Raw genomic sequence first — 23,966 nt, 5'->3', positions numbered from 1 at the left:
ATTTCATAGCAGTTGAAGAGGCTAATTACCAAATCCAGATAAATCTGTTAAATTAGATTGCTCTAATGAAGCGGAAGCTTCTTCCAAATTCCTATACATATCTGAAAAAATTACCATCAGTGTTAAGAGTTAATTCTGAAATACAGTACAGTACAGTACAGTGTTAACTTGCATAACATGGTAGTACTTAGTCGCATGGTCTTAAATAATTTTAATTAATAGTTACAAACTTATTTATTCTGAACTTACCTTGAGCCATCAATAACATTATCTTCACTCAAAAAGACATCATTTCATACTTCAATTGAAACTCAAATCCGTAGAGAGGAGAGTAGCCATCAGTTTTCCTTTTCAGCAAGAACACCTATGGAATTACTACAGTCCCGCCTGTTGTAAGAATGGTGCCGACCAGCAAGTGCGCTAATTTTCTCAGATTGATTGTCAGGTGCGCTCCAGACAACTTGATCCTCACAAAACACAAGCTGACAGGCGAAACAAACTAAGCCCCTAGTGTACTTCACCCATATTAAATGGTGCTAATTATACTTACTTCAAAAACAGATTGAGCAATTACCTTTAGAAAAGTAAAAGATACAATTCTGCCGACTTCATGACATGAAAGAACACACAATTTTACAAAAGGAACGTACAAAATCCAGAAATGTACAAAAATTGACTTAGTGTGTTTCACTTGTAAGCCAACGACATTGTTCCATAAAAGGGCTTGATTTGTTTGCTAATAGGACATAACTGTATGATGTGTCCTGATTTAGAACGTAACAGAAGAACAACAGTGTCCAGAGAACAACCACCCAACAAAAACAGATTACATGTGCCTATGCATCAAGTAATTGTTCATCGCAGGAGGTTCTGCTTCAGACTGTGTTAGTAACACTCGAAATAATAATAATGTTGTTGGCTTTATGTCCCACTAACCACTTTTAATGTTTTTCGGAGATGCCAAGGTGCCAGAATTTAGTCCAGCAGGAATTCTTTTACGTACCAGTAAATCTACCGACACGTGGCTGGTGTAATTGAGTACCTTCAAATACCACCAGACTGAGCCAGGATCGAACCTACCAAGTTGGAGTCAGAAGGCCAGCAGTAAGACTCGATGGGGACAATGGTATTTGATGAGTTGTCAGAGTTTTAAAAGACAGCAGATCACAACAATCCTATATTCTAAGGAGAACCACTGACGGACTGGGATGTACATCTTTGGGAAAAGAAGTACCTAGTTCATGACTTATGAAGTACAAGTAGAAAATTTTACAAAATTTCATTCCACTAAGATTTTATGCTTGATCAGGAAGTAATTTGTAGTACAATATCCAGACTTGCAAATTGCCCATGACGACTTGTTAGGAGATACCCACAGTTTTTTTTTCTTGCTCGGGAGTGCCTTGAAGTGTGTAGCCATTAGTTTCAAGTTAAAATGTCTGTAGAAACTGATGAATCTTTCGCATTTTTGTTTGTTCTGTTATGTGCTGGGTAGTCTCCCACAATTTTCCAGTACCTTCTTTACCTATCTCAGCATTGAAATCAGCAACCAAAATTTTCACAGGGTGTTGTGGACATTGTGTCTTCAAGAATTTCCCATAAGTAATCCACCTCCCCTTGGCTTTTCTTGTTATCGACATTTATCGGCGCATGTGCATTAATAATCGCGTATGCTTTACTGCCAGATCTAAAGGACAGAAACAAGATCCTCTCTGTTAATACAGATGTTGACTCCCATAGGGAATTTAAAATATTTGTCCTGAATGAGTAAATTTATAATACCAATATAATGGTCCGTTATTGGACATTATAAATTTTCCAGCTAACTCATTCTAGGTTGCCTGCGTTTCGCCCTCGTGTGCTAAGTTAGGCTCATCAGTTGGGACTTAGCACACCACCCAAGACGCAAGGCTAGTGCATACCGTGGAGGCCACTGCATAGGCTACTTGAAGCCACCAGCAGTGCCAATGTACTAAGAGAGCTATGTCTCACTTCCAAAAATTGATGCCTGCCTGGCCATCAAATAATACAAATGTTGACTCCCATAGGGAATTTAAAATATTTGTCCTGAATGAGTAAATTTATAATACCAATATAATGGTCCGTTATTGGACATTATAAATTTTCCAGCTAACTCATTCTTGGTTGCCTGCGTTTCGCCCAACTGATGAGCCTAACTTAGCACACGAGGGCGAAACGCAGGCAACCAAGAATGAGTTAGCTGGAAAATTTATAATGTCCAATAACGGACCATTATATTGGTATTATCCTCTCTGTTAGCGAGGTGAAATTGATGATGGACTCCAGAATGTTAGTTTTAACCATAAAGGCCGTACCTAGGATTGTTACATTTACGTTGTTTCTTATTGCCGGTTTTCCTTTGTAAATTCTATAACCACCAGATTCCATGTGATTTTCATCGATGTATGTTGTCTCTTGAAGTGCAAGTATGTTAATTTCTCTTTCTCTCAAGACATCAGTAAGTTGTTTTAATATTTCAACTTTTAGGAGCGTGTTGATGTTCAGTGTTCCGAGCAGATGTTTTTGCTTTGTTTGTATCTTTCTTGAGGAGGTTCTGGGAAGCTCTGACTCTTCCCTGCATTGCAGGTTATAAATTCCATTTTTTGTCTCTATTGAAGATCCACTTGTGATACAAATTCTTATCATTTAATTAAAAACCACCTATTCAATACATAATAAGTTAATGAGGACTTAAATCTTTATTAAATTGTTAATATGGTACATGCTCACAAAAAGGAGCGAAACATGTACCACATTAACAATTTAATAAAGACTAAGTCCCCATTAGCTTATTATGTATTGAATAGCGGGTATTTAATAAAATCATAAGAATTTGTATCTTCCCTGCATGACGTTCCAGGCTCTCCAGAATCCAAAGGCCTGGTTGCACCGCTCACTGAGATGGGGGATTTCCATTTGCGGTTGCCCCCTGGAGTAGTCTTTCCTGAAGGTGTTTCCATCATGCCTTATGTTGAAGTTAGTTGAGAGGGTAGGCCTGCCTGCTCCTCCGAATTAAAACTGAGGTTGTAAGCCCCAGAGATTGGTTCTTCCGCCCTCCCACCCACTGGGAATCTTCCTCCTCTGCCTTAGAGACCATTGACACTTTTCTTATGCTTCAGTTGATCCAGGGGTGTTTATTTGGAGGAACTTTATTCACACCTGTCTTAAATATCAGCCATAGGGACACGCCGTGTTGGGGATGAGGCCCCCATCCCAATATCTTATGTACCGGTAAGATCATGTCCAACCCCTGCTTAGTTCCTGGAGTATGTTTACGGCCGTACCTCTGGAGGACAGACGCCTCACATTGTTTGTTTTAAATATAGCTGACATTATGGGCTGGCCGTTTGATCTAAACAACACCAAGAATTGAAAGTACGAATACACATCTTCTCGTGGTTTCTATGGTAGCAATGGCAAAGAAACAAAATGGGTGCCAGTTAGTTTAGTCAATTATATCGAGTGACTCTCTAGATTGTGTTATCTAAGGAATAAACGAAGCAATGAAAAAAGATGGCTGACACGGCATAAATATTAATAATAAATATGAACCAAAAACACTATGAAACTAGAGTAAATTCACTAGATAATGCTACCACAAACTTGGCACTCAAAATGAAGTCACACATAGGGCTAGTTGGGTCAAATTCACGGCCAGTCTAGTTCTCCTACCGATGGCCATACTCCTCGTAAGCCACAAATGAAGCGTAGATCTTCTATATAGGAGGATATTTGACGCAGCACCATAATACAAAGCTATTGATTATTCAACAGTTATAACGCTACAATTAAAATAACTGAAAATACATCACTTTCTCCATTAAGTAAAGTAAACTTACAGAAACAGGATTGTACTTCGCCTTATGTTTCTCATCAGAAAATCTGCTTCTGCTCCTCTTGTCTTTATCTCTGTCTCTATGCTTCTTCTTCTTGTGATGTTTCTTGTAATGATCACTGCACTTATGATTTGTTGCACCTACAACAAGTTGATAATACTTTACAAAACTTGAATTAGTACACAGTATGTTGGAGGAAAATTAAAATTTCCTAAGAGATTACAGAACAATATCTTGTTGTGAATACAGAAACAAGCCTCAACAAATTTAACTTATACGTAAGCTCATCATTGGCAGCATTAAACAAATGTTCACAAGCTTGCGGCTCAAAAAGTAACAATACAAGGTTGCAATTTTTTTAACTAACATTAGGCAAAACCAAATTTTATCAGATCTTGGGTCAGTACTGGTACTGCAGATCTCCATGCTGGAATTTCAACAAACATAAAGCCATGGAAGAAAAGTGGGGAACAACCCAAGGCTATTACAGAATAGGTTGGATCGTTTCCATATGGCCTGTGGAAACAGGGCTGCAATGCTGTACGTCGTCATAAAACAGGGATAGAAAAGCTTCTAAAGTAACAAATTATAGATATCTGTAACAATAAGGTATACCAAGTTTGTGTTTTCATAGATGCAAACTCACCTACAATTACTTTTAATAAAAAATAAGACAAGAATGTGAACGTCATTATGTTATTGCAGAATTCTGAAAAAAAAAAAAAAAAAAAAAAAAAAAATTGAGGTCTGTAAGAGTGTATACCATACAACAAATTACTGTATGCAGGAACTATGCATAATTACTTTTTTATCTATCTTGAGTATCTGAGTATTTGCAACCTATTTTAGGACCATGTTAGATTTTGAATTATTCAGTCAGTAACTTTGCTTATTTTGACCGTTTTCAAAAGTTTCTGCGAGTTCACCACATGACACACGTGTTCATGAACTTGTTGGCTGTAAAATTTGATTAATATTGTCTCACTTCTCGTAAGTGTAATTATCGAGGCTTGCACCCACCCAGCAAGATAACTTAGTGCACTGGCTTCCTTTTTATACATTAGTGTACCTTCCCATTTCCCAGGAAAGATTAAATGAAATATTTCCTCAGTACAATTCCTTACCATGCAATCTTCCTCCTCAAATTTTCCATGTTTCTTACTGCATGCAACACCAGGCAATTGAAGACAACTGAAGTACTTTCACTGTAATGTAATCACAATCATCCATGTTCCCTGCATTAGTATTCTTTAGCATAAGTTCTTGCCTTTTTTGTTTTTTTAAAACAATCTGCTTCACATTGCACTGATACAGATAGGTCTTACAGCGACTAAGGGATAGAGAGGGCTAAGAATGGGAAGGAAGCGACCATGGCCTGAAGGTCTGGTATGAAAACGGGAAAACATAGAAAACCATATTCAGGGCTGCCAACAATGGAGTGGAATGGTTTGGTGATGGTGGCAAATCCCCTGACAAATCGACAGTAGTAGGTGCAGAAGCCCTGGAAACTTACAAGCTGGAAGAGTCCTTGGGTACTGGTCACATCCTCACGGCCATGGTTTTCTCCGGATTGGTCTGGGAACATTCTTCCGAGACCTTATGGCCAAGGTACTGTACTTCTGTTTCCATCAGTCCCTCAAAATTTGCGAGGGAGTTGCACAACCCAAATGGCATTAACTTCAACTGCTAGAGTCCATGTCCAACATAGAATGCAGTCTTGTCTTTGGCTTGCCAGTACCCCTCTTCAGATCCAGTCTGGATACCATATTTCTGGAACTCCTGGAACGCTGGAAGACTATCACCAATCCAAGGCAGCGAGTAATTTCCTTTCTTAGTGTCATGGTTGACCTTGCTGTAGTCAACACAGAATCGAGTAGAGCAGTCATTCTTCTTTACCAACACTACCGGAGAGCTACAAGAGCTCTATTACATACTGCTCCTCCATTTCTCCAAGCATTGGTCCACTTCGTGTTGCTTCCTGTGTGGAACTCATTGAAACAGAGTCCTGACTGATGCGCTGTCACCCACATCAATTCAATATTGGATAATTTCCATCCTGCCAAATTCCAGGCTGTCTGAGGAGAAGTGTCCTGATATTGTAACAGGAGTTGAATCGTGGCTGAGAAATAATATAATGGATGCAGAAATATAGGAATGGTAGGAGGGAGAGTATTCATTCCGGTGAAAGAAGAATTTGTAAGCTACGAAAAAGTTAAAGACAAGAAACATGAAATTCTAGGTCTAAGGCTCAATTCTAAAGATAATAGGCAACTTGATGTTTTTGCAGTGTACAGATCGGGAAAGGGTAGCGCTGACGCTGATTCAGAATTGTTTGATAAGATAATCAGCTATGTGGGAAAGAATAAGGAAAGGAATGTGATTATACTGGGAGATCTCAATTTATATAAATGGTCCGTTATTGGACATTAAACATTTTCCAGCTAATTCATTCCTGGTCAAACAAACAAACAAACAAACAAACAAACAAACAAACAAACAAACAAAACAAACATCGCCCTAAAACTACCCTCTAAAAAGAAAAAACTAAACCTCTAACATTTTCCACCTTCACGTTTAACAATGATATTGACAAGTTAACCAATATCTTCAAGAAACAAGGCGTTAAAATAGTTTTCAAAACCAACATTGGGCAAACCGGAAGAAACTTCAATATAAGATACCATGAGCACACTAACGCAATAAAATACAAGTTTTCAGGTATCGGTCAACACTTGCAAGATTATAACCATAATTTTACCCATATCGAACAGGACAGGGACATCCTTGAATTACCAAATAAGGGACCTTTACTCAAAATAATGGAAAATTACTATATACACCTAGACCAATATTTTAATGCCAATTACAATCTAAGAAATCTCAGAGAAACCCAACATACTTTACGATTTATTTAGCACTTTTCTCAGAAACAATAATTCAGCCAACCAGAACTCAATCCCAAGTTTAATTGAAGGTACTTTTCCAAAACAATTACCCTTTCTCCCGCACCCTTCAGCTCCGCCGTAAATCCCCCCTTCCAAACCCCCCACCCCATCCCCTCCCAAGTCACCTCCACCCTACTCAACCTGCATGCACCTGCCCTCCTCCCCGGCCATACTTCTCCTTCCGCCATCAGTCGCACACTATCAGCTAAGCTACACACACCACAGCGCGAGGTAAGTGTCCATTTACTTTGTATTAATCTTTTCCTTTTCTGCTCACTTTGCTTTTTACTGGCTTTTCTCAATTTTAATAGGTCCAATTTGTTTTCCGCTTTGAACCAAGAATTCCACCAATTAATATCACCATGCGCGGTGTCTACTTTACTCTCAACAAGAATTCAAAAACTTGACATTCTGCACAACAATCAACCATGCAGACCATCAACACGGCTTGGTTACTGAACACTCCAACCGCCAAATTATCCGCGTAAGGTGATAGTGTTTAGTCAACTCTTCTTCCAGAGAGTATCAACTACACATTTTGTTACTCAGACATTGTACATACCTGTATATTTTTATATATGTGTCAGTTTACTTGCTGTTCATTCTTACTGCCGTAGCACTCGGTCCACAACCGTTATGTATCACCAGGACCTACTGAATTCCATAAGTCTATAAATTTTAACACCACAGAGCACCTTATTTGTACTTTTGTTCCAGAATTCTTAGCATGTATAATGTACTTGTATTAATTATTACTCACCTACACCACATGTAATATTTCATTTTCATTTGCAACATTTCAACCACACTTCATATTGTAAAATTATATTTTTTCATAAGACTGTTACTCATAGAAAACATGTTTTAGGATTTCGCAATATGTTTTGTGTATGTTTTAATATGGCTGATGATGACCCCAAGTAGGGTTGAAACTAGACCCATATAATGTAAATACTGTAAATACAACTTAGTATTGAATAGGTGGAAAATTGCACTGTGCATTATTGATATCTTTGCAGTTCTGACTTATATGGCCCATGTTCCCACAATTTTAGCAGGTGGCAGGTCCTGAGGGCACCCACCGGCTTGAACCTAGTACTGTAACCTCTTTCAGTGGATTCCACCTGGCTTCATAGAAACTTCCTGTGAATTCAAGGAAGTCGATAAGGGGCTTAACTTCCTGTGGCCATGGATTTTTGTCCACTTTCAGGTGACACACCCTATTCTGTATTCTTAGTTCCTGTTTTGTGGCCTTGAATTCCAACGTGTGGCCCAGAGTACTGAGAGTCTTGTGACAGGCAAGGTGTAGGGCCTGTTGAAGACCTCAGTTGTATAGTCGAACTATGAAAGTCTGCTTATCCAGCCGTTCAAGGAACTCTCGTCATGCCAATGGGTGGGCTAGGTGGACGAGACAGGTCCCTGGGAATTACCTGTACTCCTCCGAGTCTTGGTCCAAAGCTGGGTCTGGAGGCCAGCTGGAGGAAGTGATCTCTGTATTGGGCATCCAAGTGGGCTAGTGCCACAATGTAGTTGCTCTGAGCACCTTCTGGTATCACCTGTTGGACACTGAAGGAGTCCCTTCTCAGAGCCATGATGAGGGCAGCAGCTAAGTCACTTTTGCTCCTACTATTAGCAAAGCAGGCCACCTCAAACTGTCACAGGTACGTACTTGGCACCTTCCCATCGACTGTAGTTGGCTTCACATTCGTCTAACTTACTACTGCAGATAATGACCGCTTTGTATAGGTTTCATATTTTACATTAAAATGATAAAATTTTTGTTCAAGCATGTCTGTTTTCTCATCAATTGTGACATTTTCCACTTTCACTATTTCTGCCTCCAGAAGGTGCTTTCTCTCATGGTGACCCCTCCTTGATCTTTCTTTGTTCAACTTCTCTCCTTTTCCATCATATTCAGGCCTTCTTCCATCTTCTTTGAACTTCACATCTTCAAGAGCACATTTAACTGACTCTCCATTTTCCTATGGCCTCTGGTCACAATTGGTATGTAGTAAATTACCACACAAGGAAAACTAAAAATTTCTACGTGTGCACTCACTGTACACATACTGAAGTTTCCAGTTTATTGCACCATGCCCATTACACACATCAATTATAATTGACACTGAATGACAAGACTTGAATAATTACTGATTTTTTCCTACAATTGGCTTTACGTCGCACCAACACAGATAGGTCATATGGTGACGATGGTATAAGAAAGAGCTAAGAACTATCAGAAAGCAGTGAACTCAGCTTGTTCTTCAATAATTGTTTTACATCCTATGTATTGTTGGAAAAGCTGAAGGAGAAAGGGCATGAAGGTACAGGTACTGAATGCCAGAATAGAGTGGAAAATACTCCACTTCCTGATATTCATCTCTGTAAGAGAAACATGGCAGTTACCACCAACAAAACGTAACTCAGGTATCACGCTCGTATTCTACAATAATAATCGTGTTGTTACAGTGGACTCAACTGTGTCTGGTGTAGTGCCTGTTGGGCATGCCAGCAGATGGAGTAATACTGAAAAGAAATACATACGGTAATTCAGCCAGCATGTATAATTTTGTATAATATGCACATGGGGAGCATCGATCAGTTGGATCAAATGTATCTTATTACTGCATCAGCATCAAAAACAAGAAATGGGACGAGCCTCTAATTGTGTTCTACTCAGCTTCACATGGTACATAGTTAGGGCATGTATAGGATGTATTCGTGAATACCATTCATGCTATAGCCAAGTTCAATGGTTATAACAACACTTTTATTGAATGCATAATCAATAAATTTAAGCATCGCTCAAAATCAAATTTAATAAAAGATAAATCAAAACCAAGATTGTTTTCGACTTTCACTTTTGATAAAACCATATATAACGTCACCAATATATTTAAGAAGCATAATGTTAACATCTATTTTAGAACTAGCAATAGAAATTTGAACATTCTACACAATTCCAGCATGATTAATAGCTCCAACCCTTTCTCAAAATCAGGTGTATACAGATTTTGATGCAATGACTGTAGCAGCTCATATATTGGGCAAACTGGCCATAGCATTAAAATTAGGTACACGGAACATACAAACGCTATTAGATATAATAGATTATCCGCGGTAGGCCAGCATATTCACGACGCTATGCACAAATTTTATGGAATAGACCACGATATTGATATCCTTGACACGCTTAGCAAGGGCCCACTTTTAGATACTACCGAAAGCTGCTACATTCACTTAGACCAATTTTTTAATTCAAACTTTAATTTAAATGTCATCTCTGGGAAACCGAAAATCCTGTTTCATGTTCTCATTGCAGTGTTTAATTTGTTCAAAATTCTGAAAAATAGCTCAGTCTTTCAGATAGGACGAAACTCTTTGACGCGATATTCCCTCCCACTTCCAAAACCTGCTGATCCCGCCCCATTTATCGGCCCTCCCCCTCCTCCTAACTAACACTTCTCCCTCTCCCTCCCTTCCCCAGCCGGTCTACTCGTTCCCCTCATCAGTTTCTCTTAAACAGAACTCCGCAATACATGCAACCAGTCAACCAAAAGGTGAGCCTCTTCATAAAACTTTACTTTCTTGCCCCATTTCCACTATCCGAGTTAACTCATTTTTATCTTTCATACCACAGGCCTGCATTGGATCGAGAATATTTTAACTTCTTCAACATACAGTTCCAGTCACAAGATCCACTCGCTCCAAATAAATACGACATAACATCGTACTTACGAAGATGGCTTTTGTATGTTTTATCTACTGACTTAATATTGTTTTTACGCTCACAGAGGAACACCATCCACTTCCTCCAACGTATTTAACATTACTGCATCGCAATGAGCATTCATTTCTCTACATACGTTGATGCCAATGCTATACAAAGCACCCAAATCTAAAAAAAATTAAAACTGTCAATGACTTCGAACTTATTTCTACGAGGCTGCCCAACATCAGATTTTTATTTCATTAGTGACTAACAAGTTGTCAATCTTGTACTAATTATATATTCAAACCTGGACATTTAGCATAAATATGCTTTATATTTTAACTGCTATAGATAATTTTAATTATGAGGGTCAATTTTAAGTGTTTTAACTTTAATGTGTATCTTTGTACAATGACGCTATTTGGCTGATGATGACATCCATGGATGTTGAAACCGGTACCATTTAACAAATGATGATGTAATTTTTATCAACAACATATCTTGTATTGAAAAGGTGGATCTTGTAAAATTTAACTCATTGTTTTGTAATCTCTATTCAATACGGACCAAACATGAAATTCTTGACTTTAAATGAACACTTAACACTCAGAGATACAGCGATGAGGTACCGAGACCACATGTTCGACTCTTCAGAGGTGCATTTGGCCCAGACTCCCTCTTAATGGATGATAATGCCCGACCGCACCGCGCTGCTCTGGTGGATGAATTTCTGGCTTGGGAAGATATTCTTTGCATGGACTGGCCAGCAAGGTCTGTGGATCTGAATCCTTTTGAACATGCCTGGAAGCACTGGGGAGGCAAATTGCATCCCGTCAGCCTCCACCAAGTACTCTCCAAGACCTTCGCATTCCGTCAGATGCCGCAGCGCCTTGTCCTTGAAGAGGGATGATGACAGATTAGCTCTTACCCATGCAGGGATGTGGTGAGCGAGATCTTCAGCTGCTATTAATATCAGTCGCTTCCTCACCCTTGTTTCATAACAAGCGGCAGTGGACACGCTGACAATACTTTGTTACTCGCTAGTTGTGGTAAGACCTTTCAATAGCACGTTATATTTTGTCGTGTTTTATTATGCCGTATCTTTTTACCGAGTGCAATGGAATGGCAAAATGCTTGATTTGTAATAAGACATTAAACTTTATTAAAAATGTTAACACTGGGCGAGCTGGCCGTGCGGTTAGAGGCGCGCGCCTGTGAGCTTGCATCCCGGAGATAGTGGGTTCGAATCCCACTGTCGTCAGCCCTGAAGATGGTTTTACGTGGTTTCCCATTTTCACACCAGGCAAATGCTGGGGCTGTACCTTAATTAAGGCCGCGACCGCTTCCTTCCAACTCATAGGCCTTTCCTATCCCATCGTCGCCATAAGACATATCTGTGTCGGTGCGACGTAAAACCACTAGCAAAAAAAAACATTCATCGACATTATTCTTTAAAACACGCCGAAGAATGTGACAAATATGTTGGTGAAGAACACCATGAAATTGCTACCTTATCTGAGGTAGGTGTTATCCGACTTTATTGAATTGTCTTTGTTATATTAGTGACGCAATGATGTTTACTATTCAAACTAAGACAATTAACTTATTTTTATTGGTAATTGTAGGTCGGAGGTGAATCGTCAGTTCGAATAAGCTACAACATATCTCACTAAAAGAATGGCTATTTGGTGTAACGTTACAGAAAGAGATGTAGTAATGGTTGAGAATCCGCATACTGAATAGTAGTTGCTACTAATGTTTCTGTATTATCTCTGTGTGTATCCATTTATAAAACTATTTTAAGGTTTAGTAGAATAAGAATAAATTGCTATAAATATATGTTGTTCCTCTTTCAGTTGTAGCCTATAACAATATGGGCAGTGGCGGTTCTAGATACTTAAAACCCGAGCTCGATAGCTGCAGTCGCTAAAGTGCGGCCAGTATCCAGTATTCGGGAAATAACAGGTTCGAACCCCACTGTCGGCAGCCCTGAAGATGGTTTTCCGTGATTTCCCATTTTTACACCAAGCAAATGCTGGGGCTGTACCTTAATTGAATCGATTATTTCAGAAACAAGTCAAGCGCCAAATTGTCATTTTTGGGAAAATGAAAGAAACTGTCTAGCATCAGACAATATGTTACGGTAAGCAGGCCCCGATTTACAAATGGGCGGACTGGGCATTTGCCCAGGGCGCCAGTTTTTGAGGGTCGGCGGCTGGCGGATCGAGTTATTATGGCCTGCGTGAATTACGTCTTAAATTCATTACATTAAAACTACTTTTACATTCCACAAATTATTCCAATTATTTTATTAGACTATATAAAACACTTTAAACTATTCTAACTTTAAAACCCGAATTTAATCTATATATTTAAATTTTATGAAGAAAACGTGTCTTATTTCTAAAATTATTTACTTACATACAAATTATCAAACTGAACCAACGGCTTTTTAAATAACAATAAAAACAGCCTCATTCTTATTTGGCTGTTATCTTTATTTGGCTTGATAACTTTAATTATGAGAATTAACTGTATTTGCATAATGTGCTGTTTAAAAACTCATAAACTTGAAAAATGTAATATTTAATTATTTTTTAGAACGAGCAGAGGGGCGGGCGGCTAAATATTGTTTGCCCAGGGCGCTAACTACTTGAAATCGGGGCCTGACGGTAGGGGTTTTAATATTTTAGCTTGAAAGTATTATATCTCTTAATAATTTCTATCTAAGGAAAAATATGTTGTGCTTATTAACTTTGCCGTAAAAAAACCGGAACAAATTTCCACTTAACTGGTTTCTGAGATAAACGAGTGTTGCAAACATATTTTTATGGGATGGTTCTTGAATTTTGAAGGGATTTTGTCATAAACCCCATATTTGTTTAAAAAAAAAACCTATTTTAATAGGTTTAGACTGTATTGCTGATACAAAAGGATGAAATCAGCAATGCCTGGTCATCATGACACGAGGTAATCAATCCGCATGAACAAACTCCACAGCACATTCTGTCTCTGTAGTAGGCCATTGTAAAATGCTGTCATAAAAGTATTCATATTCCATCAGGTAAGGTTTTAAGGCATTTAGTTCACGTATCTTCTTGATATTGATGGGCACCTAAAACAAACAATAACAAAGAATAATGTAGGGCTCAGACCAGGTACTTCCTTGTCTGAGTAAGAAATATAACCTTCTCCTTTTACCCTTGCATTCCGAATAATATTACGCGTTTGAGTTTGTTTGTCTACCACTCCTCGTTTCCTTTTTAGATACAGGTTCGTCTTCTGATTTATTTGTGCTAGAGTAGTGGCTTTACGTCGCACCGACACAGATAGGTCTTACGGCGACGACGGGATAGGAAAGGCCTAGGAGTTGGAAGGAAGCGTCCGTGGCCTTAAGTTACAGCCCCAGCATTTTCTTGTGGGAAACCACGGAAAACCATCTTCAGGGCTGCCGACAGTGGGATTCGAACCCGCTTCTGAATTTTCAGACATATCACTTCTTCTTAATCTGTTTACCCTCCAGGGTCGGTTTTTCCCTCGGACTCAGCGAGGGATCCCAACTCTACCGCCTCAAGGGCAGTGTCCTGGAGTTTCAGACTTTGGGTCGGGGGATACAACTGGGGAGAATGACCGGTACCTCGCCCAGGCGGCCTCACCTGCTATGCTCAACAGGGGCCTTGTGGAGGGATGGGAAGATTGGATGGGTCAGGCAAGGAAGAGGGAAGGAAGCGGCCGTGGCCTTAAGTTAGGTACCATCCCGGCATTTGCCTGGAGGAGAAGTGGGAAACCACGGAAAACCACTTCTAGGATGACTGAGGTGGGAATCGAACCCACCTCTACTCAGTTGACCTCTCGAGGCTGAGTGGACCCCGTTCCAGCCCTCGTACCACTTTTTCAAATTTTGTGGCAGAGCCGGGAATCGAACCCGGACCTCTGGGGGTGGCAGCTAATCACACTAACCACTACACCACAGAGGCGAGACTTATTACTAAGAATATAAAAAACATTGCACCGAACAAAAACACTTTTTGAATCAGTTGTTCACAAAACTAGGAACATGCGATTCCAGAAACACAACAATGACAACAAAAACAGATGAACAGCTGGTTATTCTGGATTCAGAACAGCAGCGCCAACCGGAAAGGTACCAGCAGTTTATCGCAGAAACCAACCAAGCTGTGTCACTTAACTGGTTTCTGAACTAAATACGAAATTCAACGTAATGCCCGACTATTATCGGACGACGTTTCTTGACTGGTTTCAGGACCAAAATGTGCGTATAACTCATTTTTCCATTTTTTGGCACTTGACTGCTTTCTGAAATAATCGATTCATTTAAGGCCACGGCCGCTTCCTTCCCACTCCTAGCCCTTTCCTGCCCCATCGTCGTCATAAGACCTATCTGTGTCTGTGCGACGTAAAGCAACTAGCAAAAAAAAAGAAAAAGATGTCACTTGAAGAAGAAGGATATATGAAAATGAGGAGCCCGGCACAAGTAAGTGGAAATAAAGCTAGGACTCAGCTAAGGGCTCCGTGGTCGCCAACCCAGACTCCCAAGTTCAGAGCCTATGGGGCCCTCCTTAGTCGCCTCTTACGACAGGCAGGGGATATTGTGGGTGTTATTCTACTACCCCCACCTACACAGGGAAGTTGCAGTGCCTCTCAGCTGTTGCGTTCTTTACCAGCACCGTTTCCGAGTTTCATAACTGGTAGGTATACAAAACCGTCGTTTACAGTCCTTGTATTTCTTGGAAATTGGGTTATCCAACGTAACTGGAATAACTCATTGGTCAGATAGGTCTTTCCGGCGAGCAGCGTTGCTATTGGCTAAAGCGCCTGACGTCACCGAGAGCGAGAATGAAGTGGTATATTTTTGAGCTTATTTTTTTATTTTTTTTTTGCTAGGGGCTTTACGTCGCACCGACACAGATAGGTCTTATGGCGATGATGGGATAGGAAAGGCCTAGGAGTTGGAAGGAAGCGGCCGTGGCCTTAATTAAGGTACAGCCCCAGCATTTGCCTGGTGTGAAAATGGGAAACCACGGAAAACCATTTTCAGGGCTGCCGATAGTGGGATTCGAACCTACTATCTCCCGGATGCAAGCTCACAGCCGCGCGCCTCTACGCGCACGGCCAACTCGCCCGGTATTTTTGAGCTTAGTAGTTACTCTAATTACACTCCACTCAAGTCATGAAATACAGAACTAATGGATATTTAGATGCTGTAACATTTATTATTTAAAACTTATACGAAAACATACGACTTCAAATCTGTCTTTGTAAAGACAAAGAGACTCTCACAACGGCTCGGGAACGCAGGCCTTCTGCCCCTTGGCATGATCGATCCTGGCTCAGGGCGGTGGTATTGGAAGGTCGAGACGTTAAAGAACTCTTGCGGGACAACATTCCGGCACCTCTGTGTCTCCGAAAACAAGTTATCTGATCGAATTCAAATTTTAACACAATATGCAATGGGATGTTTTATACATTGTTTATATATTTCAGAACTGTTTGTTTCCAAGAGGAAAAAACTGTTATAAATTTGTAAGGCTCTTTTTTTTACTCACGGTTGTTGGAAAATTCGGTTCTTAGTCGCGTTACAATATTTATCGTATGTCCAAAGTATCACTGTGTGACTAAAAAATTCGTAAATGAATTAACTTCTGTTATCAGTTTGTATTTTCATTGGATAGAATTATATTATGTTACACTGCCTGGCCGGTACAGGGAAAGACGTGAGGCGGGGACGGGATTGATGCTCTACTTTATTCCATCATCGGAAACAGTGTCCGGCGTGCTGGCCTTTGGTCACAGGGGTCCCGGGTTCGATTCCCGGCAGGGTTGGTAATTTTAACCATAATTGGTTCATTTCTCTGGCATGGGGGCTGGGTGTATGTGTCGTCTCCATCATCATTTCAACCTCATCACGACGCGCAGGTCGCCTATGGGTGTCAAATCAAAAGACCTGCATCTGGCGAGTCGAACTTGTCTTCGGACACTCCCGGCACTAAAAGCCATACGCCATTTCATTTATATTTGTTGGAAACAGTACCTTATTTTGACTGTTTTGTTCAGCACTAACCCATGCTCAATAATTTCCTGGAATGTTTCGCATTCCGTACAAATGTCAACACCATCAGCTCCGTGCAAGTACTGTATCACAACTTCCTGGTGACAGACTATGTGACGGTGGAGGGTGAGAGGGGAATTGCTCGTTCGGCCTTGGCCTTTCGTACTGCCATCTATGCACCCGCGATGTAACTATCAGTGGAGTTAGTTGTCGACATCAACGAGACTAGTGGCGATATTTTGAAATAAAATGTGAATCTAGAACTGACTCCGGCCGCCTCTTGAAGGAAGTAGATGAATATTGTTACTTGGGTAGTAAAATAGATAACAATGGCAGAAGTAAGGAGGAGTTTTCTTAAGAAAGGAAATTTGCTTACTTCAAACATTGATATAGGAATTAGAAAGATATTTTAGAAGACTTTTGTGTGGAGAGTGTGGCATTGTATGGAACTGAAACATGGACAATAACTAGCTCAGAAAGAAAGAGAATAGAAGCTTTTGAAATATGGTGTTACAGAAAAATGCTGAAAGTGAGATGGATAGATCGAATCACAAATGAAGAGATACTGAATCGAATTGGCGGGAGGAGATTGATTTGGTGAAATTAACGAGAAGAAGAGACAGAATGATACGACACATGTTAAGACATCTAGGACTTATTCAGTTGGTTTTTGAAGGAAGTGCAGGTGGTATGAACGGTAGGGGCAGGCCAAGGTATGAATATGACAGGCAGATTAGAGCAGATGTAGGATGCAGTAGTTACGTAGAAATGAAAAGGTTAGCACAGGGTGGCATGGAGCGCTGCATCAAACCAGTCTATGGACTGATGACTGACTCTAACAACAGTGTGAACAACATAGGGGATGCACTGAAATATAGCATCTATGCAGATGTTCTGCAGATTTATTATCTCTCATATCCACAAGACATAGATGTAGCCATTGACAGAGTAAGTTTTGATTTACAACGACTGAACGACTACGCCAAAAATAACAGCTTTTAAAAGAATCCTAAAAAACTCAGACTATTATAATTGGTACCAAAAGAAACCTTAACTTGTTAAAAAGTAGACCTGTACCCCCAATTATTTTAAATAATACTGTCGTGCCCTATTGTACGTCAATAAGAAACTTAGGTGTTATAATGACAGAGACACTGAATTGGATTGAGCAAGTGAAACATACATGCCATAAAGTGCAGAAATCTTTTTCTCTGAAACGCTACTCTACCATATTTCCAAAACATCTTAAAATACAACTGGTAAAATCCCTAACCTTACCAATTCTAGCCTACTGGGACACTATACATACGGATATAACTCAAGACAGTAACAAGATGCTCTGAGTTTAATCCTGGAACTACCAACAGGGGGGCGGGGGCCAAAATTGCCCGCGTTATCTCATTTTATGAATAAAATGTGCAATTTATAACCCAGAAAAGCAGTATTTAAAATAGCTGACACATAAGATGTCTACTAAGATGTCACAGTCAATATTCCAATAATATACTTTTGTTGAGAGGGCAATTTTTGTCCTATGCACGTTACATATTTCCTATCTGACAAAATATCTTAATAACGTCAAATGTTCTGATTCACACATTTGCACTTTGAATGTTGGCACTTATGAGGACTATTGTTGACGTTTGAATTATTATTACTGCCCCCTTCCCGCCTTTGGGCCTGCAAGGACTGTAAACAATGCCCCACAGCTTTGCCACCAGCATGCCTGGTTGCATCACGTTCTCTTCCCACCTGCCAACCACACGGAGCTGGAACTCACACTGTAACTAGACAGAACGAGTGATATCAGTCGCAAGATGAGGTAATAGCAACGTTGAATGATGAAAATGATGCAGACAACAGAGGTGATGCAGAAGATGTTGTCTCTATTTGTTGTGACTGTGAAAGGGAGAACGGTGAGGTAATACAGCAGGAGTCAGAGTCAGAATCACGAAGTTCATTCCCTGGTGAGCAGAACTTTCCTAATGTCATCAATAGTGTTGTTGCAAGAAGTGGTAGAGAATTTACTACTGTTGTTCCGAGACAAGCTTGAAGATCAGTGGAAAATACAGTGAACTTCGTGAAGATTTGACATCTGATATTTCCGAGCCATTCAAGAAGTTTATAACTCCTGAAATAATTGATTTTATTGTCCAGCATACTAACTAGGAAGCAACTGTCAGGAACAAGAAAACAACAAACTTGAAGGAAATGTATGCATTTGTGGATATATTATTACAAATCTTTTTTTCTCTCTCAAACGCTACTCTACCATATTTCCAAAACATCTTAAAATACAACTGGTAAAATCCCTAACCTTACACTGCCACTGACACCTGACACTGCCAGAAACTTAAGATTGGCATGAGGGTTGGTATGTGGTTAATACGGTGCATGCAGCTCATTTCCATTACGGGTGTGCTTGGAAAGAAACGCACCACCTTGGGACGAGGGCATGAATTTACAGATGTAAAATACGGTACGGTATTTCTGCGAGCTATTCTGATTGCATAATGGAGGCCTATTTCTGTAACTGTATTTGTTTACCATCTTTCCAAATCCACTTCATTAGGTTCTGATAGAATACTATTAAATTTCACACTTTGGTCTGTAGCACAGTATGGTATATTATTATTATTATATCTATAAGTAAGACTATGAGAACAGAATACAATGTGTACCTATTATGATGTGTGCGCGTTAAAAACGATGGCCTACTGCAGCTTACTTTGCAAATACAACATTGCTAAAATAATTTGTTTGTAATTGTTAATCTATTTGTAAAATGCATAAAACTAATTTTGTGAAGAGTTATTTGGCATTAACCAAAATGTAATAAATCTCTAACTGAATCGGCACATTCTAAAAGCGCTGTGACAATATGGAAGCTTCTGGGTTATAAGTAGTGCTCAGTATTGATATTTGGAACACAACCGGTACGCCTGATTGGTATGAAAGGTGTTATAGTTTATTGTTTTCATGTCTGTATTGAAAGTTCAGATGTAAAATGGGGATAATTCCACCAAATGGATACTGCTTATTAAGAGTAGAATGTATTTATGCTTAAAAATACACTACTTGCAGTACCGGTTTCCATCTGTATCGATCATCCTCAGCACCCTTAAGAACATGAGATAAAACAACATGTACGAATCATTGATCATTACTTAGTCTAAGAATGTGATTAAAAGGCATAAAGAACAACATTAATGACAAGTTAATATCAATAAAATTTTGAATTATGTCCATACGTCCCTTATAGCGCCTGTTACACCTGGCGCAGTTCTGTCTTCTTCATAATTAAGATGCATTTAAGTGTTGTTAGTTGCTAGCATAAATACACTGAAGTTATAATAAACCATATTAATTATAGTTCAGTTCTTATGAGTTTTGACTTGACATTTGAGTGCTGCCTTTTGTTGGAGGCTAAGGCCCGGTTTCATCAACACATGTTAGTACTTAACAAGGTGTTAAATCATTTTAACATACGATTTAAGAAAATTTGCGTTTCATCAACAAATGTTAAACTGCGTATTAAAGTTAACACCAGCCATTTCCAATGTTAAATGGCTAACATTAGCATTTAGCAATCTGTTCCAAAATGGCTGCTGTGAATCTCGCTTTCGAGGCGGAATTGCTCTATTTAGATCTTCTACAAAACAATCCTGATCGAAGAAGAGTTCAGCGACGTAATGACTTTGAAAATTTGACGGATCCAAAATTTCTTCATAGATACAGGTTATTGAAAACAGTCGTTGCTGAGGTCGTTGACGAAATTCAAGTGAGGTTAGAATATCCTACGAAGAGAAACTCACTTCTTTCTCCAATGTTGCAGGTACTGATAATATTACGAGTTTTTGCTACTGGTTATTTTCACATAATGGCCGGAGACAATGCTGGAATTTCTAAAGCCACTGTTAATAGAGTTGTTTGTCAAGTGTCTGCAGCAATAGCATCCATGAGAAGGAGGTATATCACATTCCCTTCAGTAGAAGAGCGTCAGCAAATTATCCGCGACTTCTATGAAATAAGCCGTTTTCCTGGTGTTTGTTCTACGTGCAATAGATTGCACACATGTAAGAATCCAATCACCTGGAGGCAATTGGGCCGAAATATGTCGTAATCGAAAGGGATATTTCTCTGTTAATGTTAATGTTCAGGTGATTAGTGAGCCTAACCTCCAAATCAGGGATATACTTGCTAGGTGGTCTGCACACGACAATACAATATTTAATAACTCCCATATCGGAGCACAGTTTGAAGTGGGACAATTAACGAAGTGATTTTGTTAGGTGACAGCGGATACCCGCTAAAAAAAGTATCTGTTTACCCCATTGAAACCCTCGCGGACTTTTCCCGCGCCTCGTCCCTTTCTTTTATCGTCAAGCCATCTGTGCGCTTGCACTCAATAACTTATATATATTTACTAACTAATTCAGTTAACAACTCTTTTTCGAAGGAGGAAAAATTAGAACTACGATTCCGCTTCACTTCACGCGCCATATTTTACAGCTGTGCTCAAACAAAAGCGCATCGGAGCGCGCTGTAAAACAGCATGTTCGTACCATTGCCTCCTTGATTCGCACCAGTTTGCAATATTGGGAGAGTTAACAGTCGATTAGTTAACATTTCACAAGAAAAGTTTGATGAAACGCAAGAAACCTAACAAGATGTTAAATTTCTAACTCCGTATTAACTAACTACTTGTTAGTATATATTTAACATGTGTTGATGAAACCGGGCCTAAGTGAATTAACAAACAGCCAATCGCTCCGATAGAGCATGTTAGACTCTAGGTCCAATTACCAGTGTTGTCAATCTGTTGTTTACTATAACCAAATGCTATCAGCTGTGCGTTGTATTATGCTCAGTTCTTTTCGCGCCTTTGTCACTTCACTCGGTCATTCTTAACATAGCACCAACAATGACTCCCAGAAATAATGAGTTGATTGAGGGTTTGAAGGAGGACAATATTACGGTTTGCAATGACATGAGGAAGGGGGAATCTCGCACATCTTGTGAAACAAAACAAGCCCTAGTACCCAGTTTATGTAGTGTATGAAATAGCCTGGAGGCATGGACATAAAGGTGTTCGCCTTCCACAATACCATTGCCATTGTAACACCATAGAACTGATATGGGTCCAAGTGAATATGTAGCTGTGAATAACCGACTACCCACAGCTTCGATAGTTAAGAGTTCTCTGGGAAGCTGTAGGCCGTGTAAGTGCGGAAGATTGGGGCAAGGCTGTGAGACGCAATCTGAGATAGCTGAAACTTGGGAGAGGGAAAGTATCATAGACGACTATACTAAAGCTGTTATCTCGTTACAGTCACGCGAATGTGAAACCTCAACAGACAATGACAATGCCGATAGTGACTCATAAATGAGTGGTGTATTTCTTTTGTGGGATTCTTCCTTCCTTAGAAGAAATTGAATCGATCAACAAAGTGAGCTCTTCTGGATGGTGAGTAGAAATTTAATTCCATCATCTTGCTACAAAGAATAATTGACTCTGGACTTATATTAGAGTATAAACATTTCCGTTCATGTTGTGAATCAGCTGTTTGTACACGAAACAATTTGGCATCAATGTCAGACTTCCGGTAAAGTCTACACTGATAGAAACTTAACAATAGATGGAATTATCCCCTTTTTACAATCATAAAAGGTGATGCTCATTGAGACAGTCATGGTGCAATAGCACTATTTAGCCGTTAGGAAAGAAATGGCAAATTACCTTATGTTGCTTAGTATGCGTCATTTTGGCACTGACATAAGTTGATTTGGTTTCCCCGTAATTGCATAATCTTTGGTGGTGCTATTTTTTGCATTCAACTAGCCTCTGGGCTGATTTTCTCTCTCTCTCTCACACACACACACACACACACACACACACACACACAGAGAGAGAGAGAGAGAGAGAGAGAGAGAGAGAGAGAGAGAGAGAGAGAGAGAGAATGTGTGGTACAGCTGCCCCCGTTTTTTCCCTTACATATGAAACCAAGCCTCCCCTTGCGTGTCCCAATGAACCAGATAGCCGAGCTGCAGGTGCAACAATATCGGATGGGTATCTGTTGAGAGACCAGACTAAGGAATGGTTCATCGAAAGGGGGGTAGCAGCCTTTCGGAAGTTGCCCATACGCTGGGACAAATGCATTTCCAAAGCAGGAAACTATGTGAAAAAATAACTTTTAATTCCCTTGTGTTTTTTCAATAACTGAATTTAAATAAAAAATAAAATCCCGTTTATATTTGATCCCCCCTCCTATAATGTAATATTTATATTGAAATTGTGTGTTCGACAGACTGAAAAGGTTTTAAGTTACATTTAACATGCCAGGTATTTCAGTGTGTGTATACCTTGTAAGGAAGCACACAGATGATGCATATCTGGACCCTGGACTGTCGCTCATGCAGTCACCAATTAATTCGAACATCATTCAATAACACTCCTAGTCAAACGTTTCAAAGGTCTACCATCAATGAGACAATACCCTATCATAAGATGTTTTTACTGTTAATTGGCCATATGGCTAGACATTGTTCCACATCCCATCTGGGGAAGCTGCTATTACCCTCGTCAATAGGCAGTGAAGAAATGCAGGGCAAATCTGCCATTCAGTTCGTATCTCTCACAAGATCTTGCTTGTCAAACTCCTAACACCTCGTACGTTATCCCTCAAACTCCATTACCTCTTTAAATAATGACTCCCCTTTTGAGACTTCAAACCAAACTTGTTCCAATCTCCAGCTTTTGTCCACTACTGCACTACGTATTTCAATTTCCAATGATTGGTTGATGACAATTCAAACCACTGAACTTAATGTTAACCTTAAACAATTTTCCTTGCCTTATAAATTTCAGGTCATTCAAGATCTACCCTTTCCTACTATTTTAAGTTTTCACTTTTTTTTTTTTACGTAGGTCTACACGGGTTTGACCTATAATTCTTTGAATTTCTTTTCTTCTTTTCATTTAAGCCTACCATGAAGATACCCCTTGTATATTATTTGGATTATCCAAATCTAATTCGTCTTATACACTTAATGAATATGTCTATTGTACAGCTGACCAATCAAATGTAATTAGTCAATTACTTGATACCTTTACTGATTGTAACCTAAAACTGTTCAGTCTGTCAAATACACAAGTTAAATATAAATATTCCACTATTACATACCTGTATTTGAAAAAAAAACATATTAGTAAACAAAGAATTTTTAACTTGTCTTAATGAAGTCCTGCCTTGTTTCAACTCCAGCATACACTGTCCATATTTTAGCCTAAGTTGTTGTGGGTTTAGCTTTTAAGGGTATGTACATCGGAATGAGCTTTAATTCTAGACCTTTCTCATAAATGCAATTGATTTATCAATTTA

General features: G+C 39.5%; 1 protein-coding gene across 1 annotated transcript in view; it reads right to left on the bottom strand.

The window, feature by feature from the left end:
• Positions 1–23,966, bottom strand: part of LOC136862892 (uncharacterized) — a 330,052-nt gene that overhangs the window by 281,138 nt on the left and 24,948 nt on the right. Inside the window, exon 2 of the mRNA XM_067139172.2 lies at positions 3,861–3,997. Within this exon, the coding sequence (XP_066995273.2) occupies positions 3,861–3,997 (137 nt within the window). The remainder of the gene's footprint in view (positions 1–3,860; positions 3,998–23,966) is intronic.

Source organism: Anabrus simplex, chromosome 2 (assembly GCF_040414725.1).
Source record: "Anabrus simplex isolate iqAnaSimp1 chromosome 2, ASM4041472v1, whole genome shotgun sequence".
Classification (NCBI taxonomy): Eukaryota; Metazoa; Arthropoda; class Insecta; order Orthoptera; family Tettigoniidae; genus Anabrus; species Anabrus simplex.
This window is presented reverse-complemented; position numbering and strand designations above follow the sequence as displayed.